This window comes from Schistocerca nitens, chromosome 8 (genome assembly GCF_023898315.1).
Source record: "Schistocerca nitens isolate TAMUIC-IGC-003100 chromosome 8, iqSchNite1.1, whole genome shotgun sequence".
Lineage (NCBI taxonomy): Eukaryota > Metazoa > Arthropoda > Insecta > Orthoptera > Acrididae > Schistocerca > Schistocerca nitens.
In genome coordinates, this window is record NC_064621.1 from 91,746,204 (window position 1) to 91,763,806 (window position 17,603).

Sequence of the window (17,603 nt, forward strand, 5' to 3'; positions counted from 1 at the left end):
TAACCTTCTTTCGGAACAAAGATAGTTTTGTTATATAATGAAAAAATTCAAGATAAATAACTTTCACATGGACATCAGTTTTTCGCACTTGCACAGGAAAAATGTGCATTGACAATGATGTGAAAAACTTACGTGATAGTTAGAAGCCGCTGACAGCCTAGAACTTTTAGGAACAATAACATCAGGCAGTAATTAGCCGTCTAAGTGTGAACTTCCTAAAAGCGCTTTTCTTTGTTGTACTTGGTGACTAAGTTTTTATTTCGATCACACGAGATCCATCGGCAGCTATGGGGAAAGAGAGGGCAGGTTTGCAGGAGGAGTCTCTCTCTGTTCTCGCCTCTGCAATTAACGAAGCTCGATGCTTTTAAAAGGGCTCCATCAGCGATTCGCGAGCAATTTAGCACTCCAGCCACGTATAATTCAGCTCGCCCAGCGTCCCCGTCTGATGACTCACCAAGTACCGCCATCTATCGACTGGCAGCCACGGCCGCAGCTTGCGACGCAGTGGTGCTGCACCAACGATCCGGTCACGTGAGACCGTCCCATCTCTCATCTTATGGACATATTTGGGCTGTGGGATCTAAAACCTTGAATGACGGTTGGGGAAAGAGCGTATGACATCACTTGGTGCTTGGTGGGGCAAGATTTCATTGCTAATATAGGGTGGCGTACGAAATGTGTTACCATTTTGTTTTTGAATATAAACTATATTGTCATTACAATCTGAAAGGAACATATACTAAAATGAAGGGCCGTCCATGGAGATTTGTTCTAACTCATCACATGCTCAATATGTCCACCATTTCGTTTCCTAACTTCCTTCAAACAAACACTGAAGTTAGTGATTACCCTACGGCACATGCCTTGTGTAATTTCACTGCAAGGTTGAAGAATAAGTCTTCTGAGCTCCATTAAATCACGTGCACGTTTCGGGGAAATTTTTTCCTTTAGGTACACCCAAAGAAAAAAGTCACATGGATTGAGGTCTGGACTACTGGGGGGCCAATTTTGTCCGTCATTGAAGCGACCTGGAAACCTGAGTGAAATGATCCGCATGTCGAAATGCTCGTGTAAAAACACCAATACAGTGTTTACAGTATGTTGCCTTGCTCCATCTTGTATGAAACACTGCATGTTGAAGGGCAGGGCAGTAGCAAGAAGCTGTGGAATTTAATGGAGCTCAGAAGACTTATTCTTCAAGCTTGCAGTCAAATTACGGAAGACATGTGCCGTAGGGTAATCACTAACTACATTGTTCGATTGAAGGAAGTTATGAAACGAAATGGTGGACATATTGAGGGTGTACTGACTTAGAACAAATCTACATGGACGACTCTTCACTGTAGTATATGTTCCTTTCAGATTGTATTGACAATAAAGTTTATATTCAGAAACAAAATGGTAACACATTCCGTGTCCCACCCTGTAAACTGGTGAACGTTGACGGTTAGTATCCTTCACTTGCTACAACATCCATGACTGCGCCTCCATTTCAGTGAGTGTGCCTCTGAATTTCAGTACAGTAATAATTAGTGAATTTTTGTACCTGATATTATTCTACGGATAACTATTTTTATTCACTATAACTATCTGCATGTGCCTCTATAGACTGCATACCACCTCATGTCGGTTGATCATAAAATTCCCGACCCAGTAATTCGACCAACGGCGCATCTCTTTCGAAGCACGTGGAGTAGAAACAATTCACTTTATAACCTTTTAATGCATGATCACTTAAGAACTCAATGAAAATGAGGAACTCGTCTGGATAAGAACTTGCAGTTTCAACAGTAAAGAAAGCAACCATGTTCCCAGGGAAGTCAAATATACCGATTAAATTAGAAGAAGTTTCGTAGTTGCTCATAATAACAGAAACTTTCAAACGAAACTCGAGCAACTTCAGACAAAACGGAGTGGCAGTAACTGATTCGACAGGAAGCAGATGTAGAGAATCAATGAGGGAAGACGTCAAGAAACTGTCACAAATGCTCAATTACATTTAATCCACTTACTTACCACAACCTTGTCTATACTGCTAAAGCAACATACAAAGACAGCGTTGTTTTGCGTCGTTTAGCACTGTTACGCCTCATAGTTTGTGCCATGGAAAAATTGTGTAAGTAAGTGTAAAAATTCTTATAACAGATAGTGTTGTGTTAAGTGACAATGTGATATCGAATTTATGGAGTGGTGTACTCATTGAATATTCTGTATAACTTAATATATCAATACACTCATGCTCATAAATTAAGGATAATGCTGATATATGGTGAAACAACGCTGTGGTGGGCGGTTTGCGGGTTTAAATCACCTCGGGGTATGACCATGCGGTGTGTCTGACCTGCGGTCGTCGCACGGTGGCGCTGGCAGCAGTCCACATACACAGAGGTGTTTTGGTGCATGTCAGAGTCAGGGCAGCGAGTAAGTGTCCAGACATTTTGAGACGTGCTAATGGTGATTGTGTGTTATAAATGGCCCGAAGAACACATATTGATGACTTTATCACGGGTAGAATACTAGGGCGACTGGAGGGTGGTCAAACACAGCAGGTCGAAGCATGGGCCCTCCGTGTGCCACAAAGTGTGATCTCAAGATTATGGCAACGATTCCAGCAGACAGGAAACTTGTCCAGGCGCTACACTACGGGACGTCCACAGTGTACAACACCACAAGAAGACCGATATCTCACTATCACTGCCCGCAGACGGCCACGGAGTACTCAGGCAGCCTTGCTCGGGACCTTACCGCAGACACTCGAACAGTTATCTCTAGACACAAAGTCTACAGACGACTGAACAGACATGGTTAATTCGCCGGTAGACCCGTAAGGTGCATTTCACTGACCCCTGGTCACAGGAGAGCCCGTAAAGCCTGATGTCAAGAACACAGTACATGGTCATTGGAACAGTGGTCCCAGGTTATGTTCACGGACGAGTCAAGGTATAGTCTGAACAGTAATTCTCGCCGGGTTTTCATCTGGCGTGAACCAGGAACCTGATACCAACCGCTTAATGTCCTTGAAAGGGACCTGTATGGAGGTCACGGTTTGATGGTACGGGGTGGGATTATGGTTAGTGCACGTAAACCCCTGCATGTCTTTGACAGAGGAACTGTAACAGGTCAGGTGTATCGGGACGTCATTTTGCACCAGTATGTCCGCCTTTTCAGGGGTGCAGTGGGTCCCACCTTCCTCCTGATGGATGATAACGCACGGCTCCACCGAACTGCCATCGTGGAGGAGTACCTTGAAACAGAAGACATCAGGCGAATGGAGTGGCCTGCCTGTTCTCCAGACCTAAATCCCATCGAGCACGTCTGGGATGCTCTCGGTCGGCGTATCGCTGCACGTCTTCAATCCCCTAAGACACGTCAGGAGCTCCGACAGCTACTGGTGCCAGAATGGGAGGCTATACCCCAGCAGCTGGTCGACCACCTGATCCAGAGTATGCCAACCCGTTGTGCTGCCTGTGTACGTGTGCATAGTGATCATATCACTTAATGGTGTCGGGGTACATGCGCAGGAAACAGTGGCGTTTTGTAGCACACGTGTTTAGGAATGGTTTTCTGTACTTATCACCATTACCGTGGTCTTACAGATCTGTGTCGTGTGTGTTCCCTATATGCCTATGCTATTAGCGCCAGTTTTGTGTAGTGCAATGTTTTGTGGCACCACATTCTTCTATTATCCTTAATTTATCAGCATGAGTGTATTCCATGCATCACCTGTAAACGTTACCTAAAAGGACATGCAATTAAAATATCGCTCAACAGGGAAAAAATCAAGGATGGGAAAACCATGTCTGCAAACGTCGTCCACCGATGCTACTGAACGTTGAAGTTGTATGCTTCGGCAGCGGCCACTAGCCATCCCTTCCGGAATCTAACGTGATCGGTAGTGATTGCCTCGGTCACCAGTGGAGACTATGGCGCTTGTTGCTGCATTCATAGGAGACGCTGCACCTAGTTCCATCTTCTCTACTGGCGATCGTGGTAACCAGTAGCAATCACTGAATAACAAAGAATCCTACGGGTCGTTCCACCTACGGTCTGTCGTACGAAGTCACGTTTGCTGCTAGAAGGGAGGGCTAGTGGCAGCTGACGACGTCTGCAACTTCGATGCTCTGTAGCGTCAGTGGATGAAGCTTCCGACACAGACTCCTGTCCTCGATTTGTTCCTCAAGACACCCTCTACAACCCCTCGAAGTTCGTCGCAACATTTCTGAGGCACCCTTTATAGCTAACTGAATAACTGATGCTTTGGTACAGAATTGACAGTTTCATACACCCAGGGACGCATATGTTTTAGTAGCTAATAGCTGGAAATGTAATGTATTTCATATTCCCATCTTACTCCCCCGAACAGAAATGAATAGATATACACCTGTTTATGTGTCATTAAAAGACTTTCTAGTGGAAAAATGGAAGATTAGTGGATAATCGTTTAGAAACGCGTTAGCATAGATGACGTTAAAGACTGTAGAGTGATGGAAAGGATGGCCGTCTTCGTGTATTCGCCTAAAGTGATTTTTGGAAAGGGCAGAAAATCTAAATATGAATCAATGGGCGTGTGTAGAGCCCATGTTTACCCCAATAAGAGTCCAATGCTTTAAACACACATCAATAGATACTTTGAGTGGTAATTTGCTCTTGTTCCAAAAGTATTACTTTTATTTTCTTAACCGGTTTTCGGCGTACAAGGCAACATTGGATGAGAAGTTACACGTATAGATTGAAGCAGAAACGTACAGTTAATAATATTTTTGACAGTGCGGTGGTAATGCAATGTAAAGAGTAAACAGTTGAACAGTCAACAAATAAAAAAAGGGTAATCAGGAAGAAACTTTAACACAAAACAGGAACAAATGGTTCAAATTGCTCTGAGCATTATGGGACTTAACTGCTGAGGTCATCAGTCCCCTTGGACTTAGAACTACTTAAACCTAACTAACCTGAGGACATCACACACATCCATGCCCGAGGCAGGATTCAACCTGCGACCGCAGCGGCCGCGAGGATCCAGACTGTAGCGCCTAGAAACGCTCGGCCACCAAAACAGGAACAGAAAGCCTGGTTATATGAATAAACAAACCAATAAAATAAAATAAAATAAGTACTTGACAAGGGTACTTCAGGAGGTATGAAACATGGAGAGTGATACGCAAATCGTATGTAACTTCTCTTCCAACGTTGCTTATAAGCAATGTAACTTCTTTGGTGTCAATACTCAGTAAATGTCTGCAGATGGCTTGTCAGCCGAAAACCGGTTCACACAATAAAAGTAATAATGTAGAACAAAAGAAAACTAGCGCTTTTCATTTATTATAATGTTGTTCTACCAATATTCAGTTAACAATATACTTTGAGCATAATTCGAGGATGAACGGCAGATTGAACATATTTAGATCGTACATCGAAAACAATAAAGAAAATAAACAGATATCGAAAAAAAGACATTGCTAATAATTCCTTCCAATACCTGAAATATAATAAGACGTAAACGCATGGAATCATTAACTGTCTGCTAAAAGAAAAGAATGCCTATACATAAAATATTCAGAAGAGGTACATGAAGTGTACCAAAACTGTCGAAGAACAGTTATGTCTTGAAATGGATCCAAGTGGAAAATAAAAACCCAACAAGTAAGTTAACGCCAGCTCCTGTGGTGACATAACTGCTTCCTGTGTCAGGATAAGATCTGCCGTACATTACATTCCGGGGTTCAGTATTTTCGCACTTTCACGTTACAGTACGTAAATATGTTGCAAAAATTTTTGTATAATAAAGTTACTGCCTCTACCAGTTTGTGATGAGCACCTACAATCGGCTTTTTATTTTTCTACTATTGACGACGGTGTCTAATAGTAAAGTATCTTTTCCATGAATCAATCAAGAACAATCCTATAGACATTATCACGGCGTGTTTCTCTGCCCAAAGTTCTGGTGCCCATGTTTCAAAGCATTGCAGTGCAAAAAGAAGTTCCTGGAGATACTATTCATGCAGATGCTGCATTTATAATGGTTCTCTTACTTGTTAACGTCCGGATCTTGTCTAAATGTGTTCTCGAAAAATATGTATTTTAGCTGTTTCCTTTTCATTTCACATTTTGTTGAATTTAAGTACATGTCTTACCTAATCTAAAATATGCCACTCGTCTTTAATGCATTGAATATTACACAGTTTAACTGTTTACCTGATTGATAGTTGTCATCTCACCAAATGAAGAAGTTAAGACACTGAAGAAATTCGTAACTGGGATTGTGGCTATGATAGATCAATGAAATCAGCGGCACTCACTCCGAGGAAATGGTATTCGCAAGCGTAGTTTACATTTTAAAAATACGCTTTTCTTATTTCATATTTTTCTGCGTAGTTTTCGGGAATACACGCGCCACGTTATTGTCATCTTTTTGTTGATTCACACCCTACCTTTCACAGTAGACTGGTGCATAATTTCGTAGCGTTTTTGTTTTGTATGTTATTTATCCTTTATTTCTGATTCACTCTTGATACTCTAGAAAATAGAGTGGCCAGTGGAGAAATCGGAACATTTCCGACATGTTCTTCTGTTTGAGTTCAATAGAGAGTTGACAGCAGAGCAGGCAGCCAGAAACATTCTCGCCGTGAATGAAGCTAATGACATTGGACAAAGCACGACAATAAAATGCTATTTTCATTTTAAGGAGGACCGTTTAGAAGTTAGTGACGCAGGAAGAACTTCGGGATTTAATGAAACCCGTTTAAACGCATTAATCCACATCGGTGTACTCGAGTACTGGAAAATGTGATGAACTGCGGTCATTCCACCATCGCCCGATATTTGCTTACAGTGAGGAAGGTGTCAAAAATTTGGAGTATTGGTGCCACATGCTCTAAGCCAAAATTACAAAAAATCTTCAAATTGCCATATGTGCATCTGTGCTTGTTCTTCATAAGTTATCTTGTGAACAACAACGACCATTCGTATCCTGTGTCATTACTGGTGACGAGAAATTGTGTCTTTATACTAACACAAGGAAAAGAAAGAAATGGTTAAGCCCAAACAAAGAGGCAACCTCCCGCCCCTCCCTTCCCCTCCCTACAGAGACCTGCGCGCTTCCACGAAAGGTAATGTTATGTACCTGGTGGAACAGTGACGGTATCACATACTACTACTAATTGCTTCAACGAGGTGTCACCATCACTGCTAAAATTTATTGTCAACAACAGAGACTTCGTGCAGAATTCAATCCAAGAACAGTGACCAGAAAACTGCGTGAAGTGATGCCATTGTAAGGTAACACCCACCTGCATGATGCTAGCCTGACCAAAAAACTCTATGCGCGAGTTGTGTTTGGAAGTCATTCCACATCGACCTTGCTCATCTGATCTTGTGCCCTCAGATTTTCACCTTTTTCTCTCTCTATCGAATAACCATTCCGGATGAAGCGCCTGCCTAGCTGGGTAGTAACTTGCTTGCCTGCCATACAAACGCGCCCGGGTTCGATTCCCGGCCGGGTTGGAGATTTGCTCCGCTCGTGGACTGGGTGTTGTGTTGTCCCCATCATCACTTCATCCTCATCACCGGCACGCAAGTCGCTCAATGTGGCATCGACAGAAATAAGACTTACTTGGCGGCCGAACTTCCTCGGATGAGGCCTACCGGCCGACAATGCTACACACTCATTTCTATTTTTTTTTTTTCCTGGATGAAAATGCTCTCCTAACACGGCTAAGTAAGTTTCCCGGCTCAAAATCGCGTGATTCCTGCAGTTGCAGAATCTAAAACTTACCCTCGCGTCGGCAGACTGTTGTGAATAGCAAAGGAGAATGTTTTATTGCTGGCTGAAAGCTCTGTTACGTGCATGTGTTGTATTCATTAAACTTATGAAAAAACGCTACGAACTTATACACCAACTCAGTATACTCATTCACGGTATTCTTCTGTATTTTTTGTCTTTAAACCACCGCAGTACGGTACAAATGTAAACGTTTCTTTTCTCACAACGCACACAGTTGCGATGTAACAGCACTTGTGACGCAAGGTGCCTCGGTACGCTGTGCGTCAGCACTAGGCATTAGGTAACCGGTGGCGATCGCCGATATCTGCAGTTATCGGAAGCGACAATTACACCTGGGTCCGTGGAGGATGCGAAGCGAACCTGCGGCAGACGGGCACCCATGGCAACAGACACGTACTGCGCGGTATCCAGAGATGATATGTCGCCGGTATGACGCCCCCTAACGCCGGCTACAGTTAGCATAGATTTCCTCGACGGCCACGTCAATTAGCACAGGTGGCCGTGATAGCGTGTAGCATGCGGATCCCCCGTGCATTGATTCTAATCGGCGCCGCCCGTTCGACCTGGCATCTACATCACCAGCGCTCAACGTCGCATCCCATAAGACGACTGCACATGACGGATGGAAAATACCGCACACCGTGTCAGTTACGACGACGTGGATTTGATGTATGGGTCAAGGGGGAACTGAGAACTGGGATAAGAAATGAATGTGGACCTTATAACGAAAAACTGTTCAAATGCTATTGTAATATTGGTCCTACGGTGATTTCAGTAGATAGTCATTTCAGGTGAATGTGGCTGTATACGGAAACTGTAATGTTGCGGAAATTGGGATAAAGCCACTTAGGCAACACATACTACGTCGGAGTTACATCGATCACGTGAAACGGCTGAAAAATACGGTTCCCATATCCCATTAGGTGTCCAGAGCCAATCCTTATTAGGATCTCTGGCCCGTGATTGCCTAGGATTCCAGGGCAGAGATTCTAGGACTTTCTGATACGAAAGAGCGGCGCCATTCTGAGGATGAACGTGCATGGAGAGAAACATGCATAGTGCGAGAGTGTGTTTGAATTTCAGTTGCATCTCATTTCTTTGCTCACTGCTTACGATAAAATGTGTTACACGAGCACAAATACAGCTCTGCTGTTTAGTTAAAATATTACGGAACGTCTGACTAAAATGATAAGTGCATCAGATAAAGAACAAAAGAATACAATGAGTGGGCCATGTAGCCCGTATGCCACATATAAGACAGGCGAAGATGGCACTAGCAGGGAAACCAAACACCAACATCCCCAGTGGACGACCAAGGCAGCGCTGGATGGATGGAATTGTTATTGAAATTAGCTCAGCAGTAAAATCATAATTACCCTCAATGAAGTCAATGTGAGTAGTTTATGAATGCCAGTTCCGGAACATTACATTCTTATCACATCTAGTGACATATTAAACATCTGGCACCAGGCTACACACTTGGTAGACTTACATCCAAGGTCACCTCCGACTCCTTCCACCTGGCCAACCACCAGGAATTGATCAAGGTAGCAAGGGAACCCCAACACTCTCTTCCCCTTCCCCTCATCCCCTGTCACCCACACTTCTGCTAGTGAGAATCAGGGAACCTCTCTTATTTCCCCGTATCATCATCTTTTATAACTGGGAGGGATCCACTCTGGAGGTGGACAGCATAGGAAGAGGATCAGTCTGTGTCTATTTGATAACAATAAATTATGTTAAGTGACGTCACTTGAGGCCCATTTCTTAATAACAGTTTAATATTTCGTCATTCGCCGCACCAGCATATATCACACCCAGAACGATAAGTAAGCACTCTCAGCCCTCCCATTTTAAGTATTTCAATACTAAGTTAAATATTTTGCCCATATTTTTCCAAAATTTTGTACAATTACTTGAGTTCCACTCCACTGCTGCTGATGTTGTGTCGACATTATGAAGCTATCAACAAATCACAGTGTAGCATTACCCTGACTTCATCATTGCTAAGCCATCATTTCATTTACTAGCGTATGTGATGCCACAGTATGTGTTTTAGAAGCGAACTCACTAGCAGAAATAATGACCTCATGTCATGTTAATGACGTCATAGCAAATTACTGTAGCCAAGTTCAACCAAAGATATTGTGCATGTAAGAGATACCACACAGCTGAAGATATCAGCCTACTAAACCACGGCTATATTACTAGATCGTGTGACATCATACAAATATTCTGATGTTTTCAACCAAAGATACTATGTGTGTAACAGAGCACTACAAAATATGCAGCTAGAGAGTTGACCAGTAGCTGAAACATCATCCACTAAAAGCATGTCATCTGCAGGACAGCCAACACATCGAATTCTGACTTGTGGGGCACATCCGTGAGCACCACACTAGCAATGGCCGAGAGAAGATTCACAATCATAAGTGTAATCATCTCCAGCATGGTGGCTGATGCGAAAGGCACTGCTGTGCAGATATGGTATTCTGGGAGGGAGCTTTCCACCATAGTAAACCCGTTGTAGCTCGCTGACGCCCTTGCATATAAGCGTTGCTAACAGTTTAAGTGCCAATCACTCCCCTCCCCTTCAGTGCTCTTCAACACAACAAACTCCCTCTCCTCCCACAAGCATCATGGTTCTAATACTAGCAATTACAAAGCTAAATTAAAGCAATAACAGCCCTCGGTCACAAAAATGTCTTTTGACCTAGGTTTAGGCACTACTATGAGTGCCTTCACCAGAAGTAAAACACTCAAACTGGCCTATAACATAAATACAAAATTAAAGAGCATAAAACTTTTTGATTGTAAGCGCTGACTCCTTTTTTGCGACCGAGGGCTGTTATTCCTTTAATTTTACTTTGTAAATGGTCGCTGACCACGCAGCCATGTTCGAACCTTTAAAAAACTAGCACTTACGCTTGGGCGACCCCTTTTTCAACCAGACAGCACTGCCATGTGGAACGAAGACACGTAATTACTATTTCGATATCCAAACAAAATAAACCCTGTAATATTCTTAGCATACCCAACACTACTATAAGTCTCATATATTGAGTACAGGAAACTCTATGTCCATCGTTATTAACGTACTCGTAATTTCGACTGACACGTAGAATCCTAGCACTCCACTGTACTTAAAAAGAATTATTGCGATAAAAATAATATATGTGAATCAATAATGAGTAAGATTTCATAAATGCACATGGCTTTAATAGTGGAAAGCCAGTACATTACCACTAACATGACACAAAATATTTTTGTTATGGTACCCATCTCTCTGTCCATCTCTCTCTGCATATTCATTACAGAAAATGCATTGTTATTGCTAATATTGTCCTAAAGGATGTTATCTGGACCCTGTTTATGTATCAATGCCTAACTAAAATGATGTTATTAGTAAAAAAAAGTAACTAAATCTGTTTATTTTTGGATTTTGTTGTAGTGGACACAATGAACCCCTCCCCTCCCCATTGGTCTGTAAGTAGTACACTTGCGTGTTAATCCTCTCTGCCCTTCCGCAGATCGACCTGAAGCACATAAACCAGAAGTACGACGACAACAAGGTGAAGGTGGGCATCGACCTGCGCGAGTACTACCCCAGCGTCGAATGGGACATCCTGGGCGTGCCCGCAGAGCGCCACGAGAAGTACTACCCCTGCTGCGCCGAACCCTACCCAGGTGAGTAAACTCAGAGCAATACTGTACAAAAGCCTGTGCTGTTCGGGGATGAGGAACTTCTGATGGAAGGAATTGAAGTAGATTTCCTGATCTTTAGTGCACTAAGACAGAATGCGTTGATTAGCTGCGGGGTTAAACTGATGACTGTGATCAACAAACATACACTGTAGCATAACTCTGTTGCATCCTCCGCCCTTCTCGTAATTCAAGGGTCGTTTGCGACCAGTCGATCTATTCCTGATGGGTTACTTCACAAAAGAGATTCTCTGTTCGTCATATCCAAAATTTTCACGTAATAACTGTTGGCCCTGATGTAACACTACCGACATTTTCGGCTACTATATACAATTGTTTGAAATTATTCTCTTTCCATATCGCACATTTTGCTTGGTTTACTTTGGCAGCTTTGTTGGTCTCATTCATGGTTTTCTTAGTTGATTTCTCTTTTAGAAATCATCCACAGAATACTAATTTGTAAAGTTAGCTAGAACAACGTCTTACTCCCAGTGACCTAACAGCTCTTGTGGGTGATAGCTTCCACATACCACTGCTGCAAAGCCTGATGTGGGAGCTCTGGGGCCTGTCGGGTGGCCGAGCGGTTCTAGGCTCTTCAGTCTGGAGCCGCGCGGCCGCTGCGGTCGTAGGTTCGGGTCCTGCCTGAGACATGGATGAGTGTGATGTATTTAGGTTAGTTAGGTTTAAGTAGTTAAGTAGTTCTAAGTTCTAGGGGACTGATGACCTCAGATGTTAAGTCCCATAGTGCTCATGAGAGCCATTTGAATCATGTCAGTAAGCTCAGTTTATTCACTGGCTCTCGGCAACTTCCTTTTCAACACATTCTCTGAAAAGAACTCTGAAGTAAATCAAGTACGTACAAGGTCGAAACACCTCGACAAAGATAATTTGTTGCTTCAAAAAGAAGATTAATTACTTTAAGCATTATGTTCAAAAAATGTTCAGATGTGTGTGAAATCTTATGGGATTTAACTTCTAAGGTCATCAGTCCCTAAGCTTACACACTACTTAACCTAAATTATTCTAAGGACAAACACACATACCAATGCCCGAGGGAGGACTCGAACCTCCGCCGGGATCAGCCGCACAGTCCATGACTGCAGCGCCCCAGACCGCTCGACTAATCCCGCGCGGCTAAGCATTATGTGACTGGGTAGAAAAAAAATCTACTCATGACGAGTGGTTCTCACATCAGTCTTCCCTAGACGTAATTACCCCGCTATCCTAGCTCAAAAGCAGATTACACAGACAATCACATCCAATGCTGGTCCCTACAAAAGCAACTTATGAGTACACTATTGTCACTCAGTATTATTCTGATGTTGAATGAACAAGTATTAATCAGGGACAATGCTATGACTTGGTACATTCATGCCCTGAGATCAGTTTTGTTCGACAGATTCATGCCCTGAGATCAGTTTTGTTCAGCATTTTGCCCACCATACCTAGAACAGGTTTCCGTCGCCCTCGCTATCTCTGCAATATCCTTGTCAGACCCTGTGTCCTTTTTGCACCCGTTTCCCGACCCTGTCGCTCATACCCCGTGGGACCGTCCTCTTCTGTGCCACTTGCCCTATGCACCTTCCTACCACGTCCTATACCAGCCATGTAACTGGCAAAAAATACACTATCAATAGCGGAGACATCACTGAAACGATACACGTCGTGTACCAGTCGTTCGGCTTTCTACATTGGTATGTCTACCATCCTGTTCTCAGTTAGGGCGAATGGGCGCAGCCAGAGGGCGTATACTGGCAACACAGAGTACCCCATCGCAGAAAAAGCTCTATAACGTGTCAGTCGTGACCTCAGTGGCTGTTTAACCACGCGTGCCATCTGGATTCTGTCCCAAGACACCAGTTCTTTAGAACGCAGTAGATGGACACCAGTTCTTCAGAACTCAGCAGATGGAAACTTGCGTTGCAACATTTCCTTGCTTCACGGTACCCATCTGGCCGTAATTTACGTTAATTTCTTCGGTCTCAGCACTTTATCGCAGTAACTACTCCATTTTCGTTGCCTTTTTTGTTTTCTGTGCCCATTATTTTTTGATCTTTCTATTTTTTTCCGCCTTCCCCTACCCCTCCCCTCCCCCCCCCCCCCACTATCACATGCAGTGCACTTACCTCTCCGCACTTATTAACTGGTGCACGATTCAAGTCCCGTCCATTGAAGTCTCCAACGATCAGTCATTCGTTCTCATCTTCTCCGGAAAGTCTGCCCTAACCCGGTGTTCTGGACGAACTGCCCGAACTCTCACCATTTCCCAAAACTCGCCAGTGCTCTTCCTTCGTCCCTCTTCGTTCCCCTTCAACGCTGCTGTCATAGGAAGGAGCCACTGGCTCCGAAAGCTTGCAAACTTCTGTACGTTTATATGTATTTTCTCCTGCCGCCAATTCGTGAATATATTTTCTAACCAGTTACAGTATATTATCAAACATTGACATGATGAAAAAAACCAAGGCGGATGTAACCTGTTACTAATATGCAATACACCTTTTTTCTGGGGAGACTGCTGAAAGACGTTGTCAGCAAGGACTTACCAACTGCACTCGGTGATACGCAAGACCCATTACTTCAGCCTGCTCGAATATCTCCGGTGAAATGCTAGCACGTGTGAGCAGTCGCTCCGTACCAGACAGGAAGCGTGTCTTGCTGCTGCCTTTGGTCATTCTGAACACAGCCTGTGATGGTCAGTTGTCTAGTCACTGGTCAGAATCCACGAAATAACGAGTGTGAGCACTGTTTTTTTTATTTACTGTGTGCTACCACAAATATTTTACAGGTGTCGCTGTGGGAACTATCCAAAATACATCTCGTTAACGACTCGCAGTAGAATCTTGCAACAATTACCGCTGACATACTAATTTACAGTACTTTTAGTTTGTCAGTGTCAGTAGCGTCTCTCCACTTAGAAAATATATGTTTACACAAAAGCTACACTTTCTAAGTATTATGACAATTAATTGAGTGGCTAACAATATGAGCCCCCCCACTATCAGTCTATTCCGTGAGAACCTCACATCAAGAGCACTTTCCATTCCCGCAGTATTTACGGTGCACAGTTTATGTAATTCACCCTATATATTTGTATAGATACATTTTTGATTCATAAAGACTATGTAGTTCTGACACTGAACTTGTCTGACGCCATAAGAATCACGCCACACGGTCACATAATAAGAGACAGTTCTAGAGGGCGTTTGGTTAGTTCTGCCAGTTACTGGCAATACGAAGATTCAGTGCTATTAAACCGCATCGCAGCATCGCTACCTCAGATGGAAGAGGAGTAATGTATTTTGTTTTTGTGGTGTACAATAAAAAATATCCAATTTAAAAATCTTTGCTCCTCCTTTCGACCACGTAGAATCGCTTCAAACATTATTTGAACAAATCAAACTCCAAAATTTGTGGCGCCTTTCATTCTTGAAAGTGAAGCTTGAATTGACTTAAAAGTGATTCAGTCACGAGTGGTAAGGTCAGTAATAATTTATTTCTTCCAGTTCTAAAGGTCACAGGTGAAAAACTACGGTAACGAGCCTAAGATAAAAATCCTCAGGAAACTATTAAGAGATTTTTCGTTTACTTGTGTTTATGTGTGTGTGTGTGTGTGTGTGCGCGCGCGTATGATCCGTCTAATGACTGGTTTGATGCAGCCCGCCACGAATTCCTCTCTCGCACTGACACCTTCATTTCAAATTAGCACTAGCAACCGACGACCTCAGTTATTTGCCGAATCACTGATTTCCCCTACAGTTTTTACCATCTTCACTTACTTCTAGTGCTATGGAGCTTAATCTCTGATACTTTAGCATGTGTCCTATAATCCTGTCTTTACTTCTTGCCAAAGTTTTCCGATACTTAAGACAACTTTCTCATTCCTTATCTTATTAGCCCCTGCGATTTTCAACGTTTTTGTATAGGACTACATCTCTAACGCTTTGATTCTCCTCTGATCAGATTTTCCCATCGTCCGTGATTCTTACATTTTAAGACATTTGTGTTTTAAACTTACGCCTATGTTGGGCACTAGCTGACTTCCCTTGGCCAGGAACGTCCTTTTTGCCTGTGCTAGTTTGCTTTTACGTCCCACTTGCTTCGTTCGTCATGGGTTATTTTGCTCCCAAGGTAGCAGAATTCCATAGTTTCGTCCACTTCGTGACCAGCAATTCTAAGTCTCTCGCTATTCTCATGTCTCCTACCTCTCATTACTTTCGTCTTTCTTCGATTTACTCTCAATCCATATTGTGTACTCATTAGAATTTTCGTTGCATCCAACAGATCCTGTAATTGCTCTTCATTTCCCATTTTTATGCCTTTCCTTATTAAATAAGGTCCCAGTATAAGAAAGATAACTGGGACTTTAGATTTAGACTCTGACTGTTTTGAAAATGTTCTACCACGGACCGTCAGTGGGTAGGTAGCTCTCAGAGATACACGTTGAAACAATTCCGTCCTCTGAATATACAGGGAGATACAGGACTCCAATCGACGAGTTACCAGAAATTGTTCAGGGACACCTTATGAGTATTTCAATGTGAGGGGCCCACAGTCTCCGGCTACTCGTTACAGAGTAGGCAAAATTTTTGTGTTCGATGCCCCAGTTAGCTTTCTGTCTGTACTGCACTTAAAATAATGCAGAAAGTGCAGGTGTCGACGGTATGTGCTGTGCATCTTTTTCAGGAAAAAAACTTCTTCGATACGGGTACGTCCTGTTGCCAACGGTAGCGACCACTTTACTTTTTGCCGTTAAGCTTGCATTTTGTCCTGCTCGATTTTCTCTTGGGCTTGTTTTCCAGAAGTATCAGTTTTTCATTAACAGTGGTACACAGAAGTTCTACGGATAGGTTTGATGAGGAAGATTTGGCAGATATGCACGTCGTGTCCAGGTTCACTGAATGCACGGGAACGGCGGTGCAATAACGCTACGCTGCCCTTTACCTTCGCGATGAGAACAACATCGCAGCACGTTTGTATCAGACGACTGTTTACATCACTCTGTCTTTATTGTTGTATGTTTTGATTATTGCAAAAAAATGGCTCTGAGCACTATGGGACTCAACTGCTGAGGTCATTAGTCCCCTGGAACTTAGAACTAGTTAAACCTAACTAACCTAAGGACATCACAAACATCCATGCCCGAGGCAGGATTCGAACCTGCGACCGTAGCGGTCTTGCGGTTCCAGACTGCAGCGCCTTTAACCGCACGGCCACTTCGGCCGGCTTGATTATTGCATATTATACGGTTTTCCACTGTTGTGAAGGTATTTCCACAGAAGCAGAGATAATTGTTGTAACAAACGGAGTAATTCACAGCTGCCGTAATACTCTGTAACCAGCCGCCGGAGGTCACACGTCACTTGTACGGATGTACACAGAACACATCTGTGCAGAGCCACTGAAAGTTTGTCGCTGGAGTTCTGGGTCACTCTATGTATATATATTGGCCCTTCTTTTTAATTAGTACGAGGCCTATTCAGAAAGTAAGGTCCGATCGGTCGCAGATTGGAAACCACTGTGAAAATCAAAAAATGTTTTATTTGGAACACTTAGCTACACCTGCCAGCTACTTTTCTACAAAGTCGCCACTTTGATTTAGACATTTGTCGTAGCGTTGTACCAACTTTACAATACCTTCGTCATAGAAGCAAGCCGCCTGTGCTTCGTGCCAGTTCTCTACGCTGGTCTACAGCTCGTTGTCTGTGCAGAATGCTGTCTTCATAGCTAGCTGTTCATGTGAGCACACATCAAACTCAGAGAGAGTCAATTACGGGCTCTATTGCGGATCAACAAACACTTGCCATCGACAACGGTGCAGGAGCATCTTCAGAGTGCGGCCGAGAATTATCATGCAGAAAGAAACGGATGACAGTTATGATATGTGGGCTGCATGACGTCAGGCAAAATCTCTCTCTGGGCCCTCGTTCTTAGCGGGAGACACGATTGTTCGTCGCATCTTTACGTGCTCACTGTGCGCTCAGAATTAAAAAGAGCGACATGAAGACATCGACGGGCGTACTAAAGACACTGCCCAACATACCTGTGCAATATTTCATCGGTTTTTCATTGCGATTTCCATTTCGCACCCCACCGATCTTACTTTCCGAACAGCCCTCGTAAA

General features: G+C 43.3%; 1 protein-coding gene across 1 annotated transcript in view; it reads left to right on the forward strand.

The window, feature by feature from the left end:
• LOC126198570 (acetylcholine receptor subunit alpha-L1) overlaps positions 1-17,603 on the forward strand; it is a 580,573-nt gene that overhangs the window by 479,568 nt on the left and 83,402 nt on the right. The window contains exon 5 of the mRNA XM_049935001.1: positions 11,311-11,467. Within this exon, the coding sequence (XP_049790958.1) occupies positions 11,311-11,467 (157 nt within the window). The remainder of the gene's footprint in view (positions 1-11,310; positions 11,468-17,603) is intronic.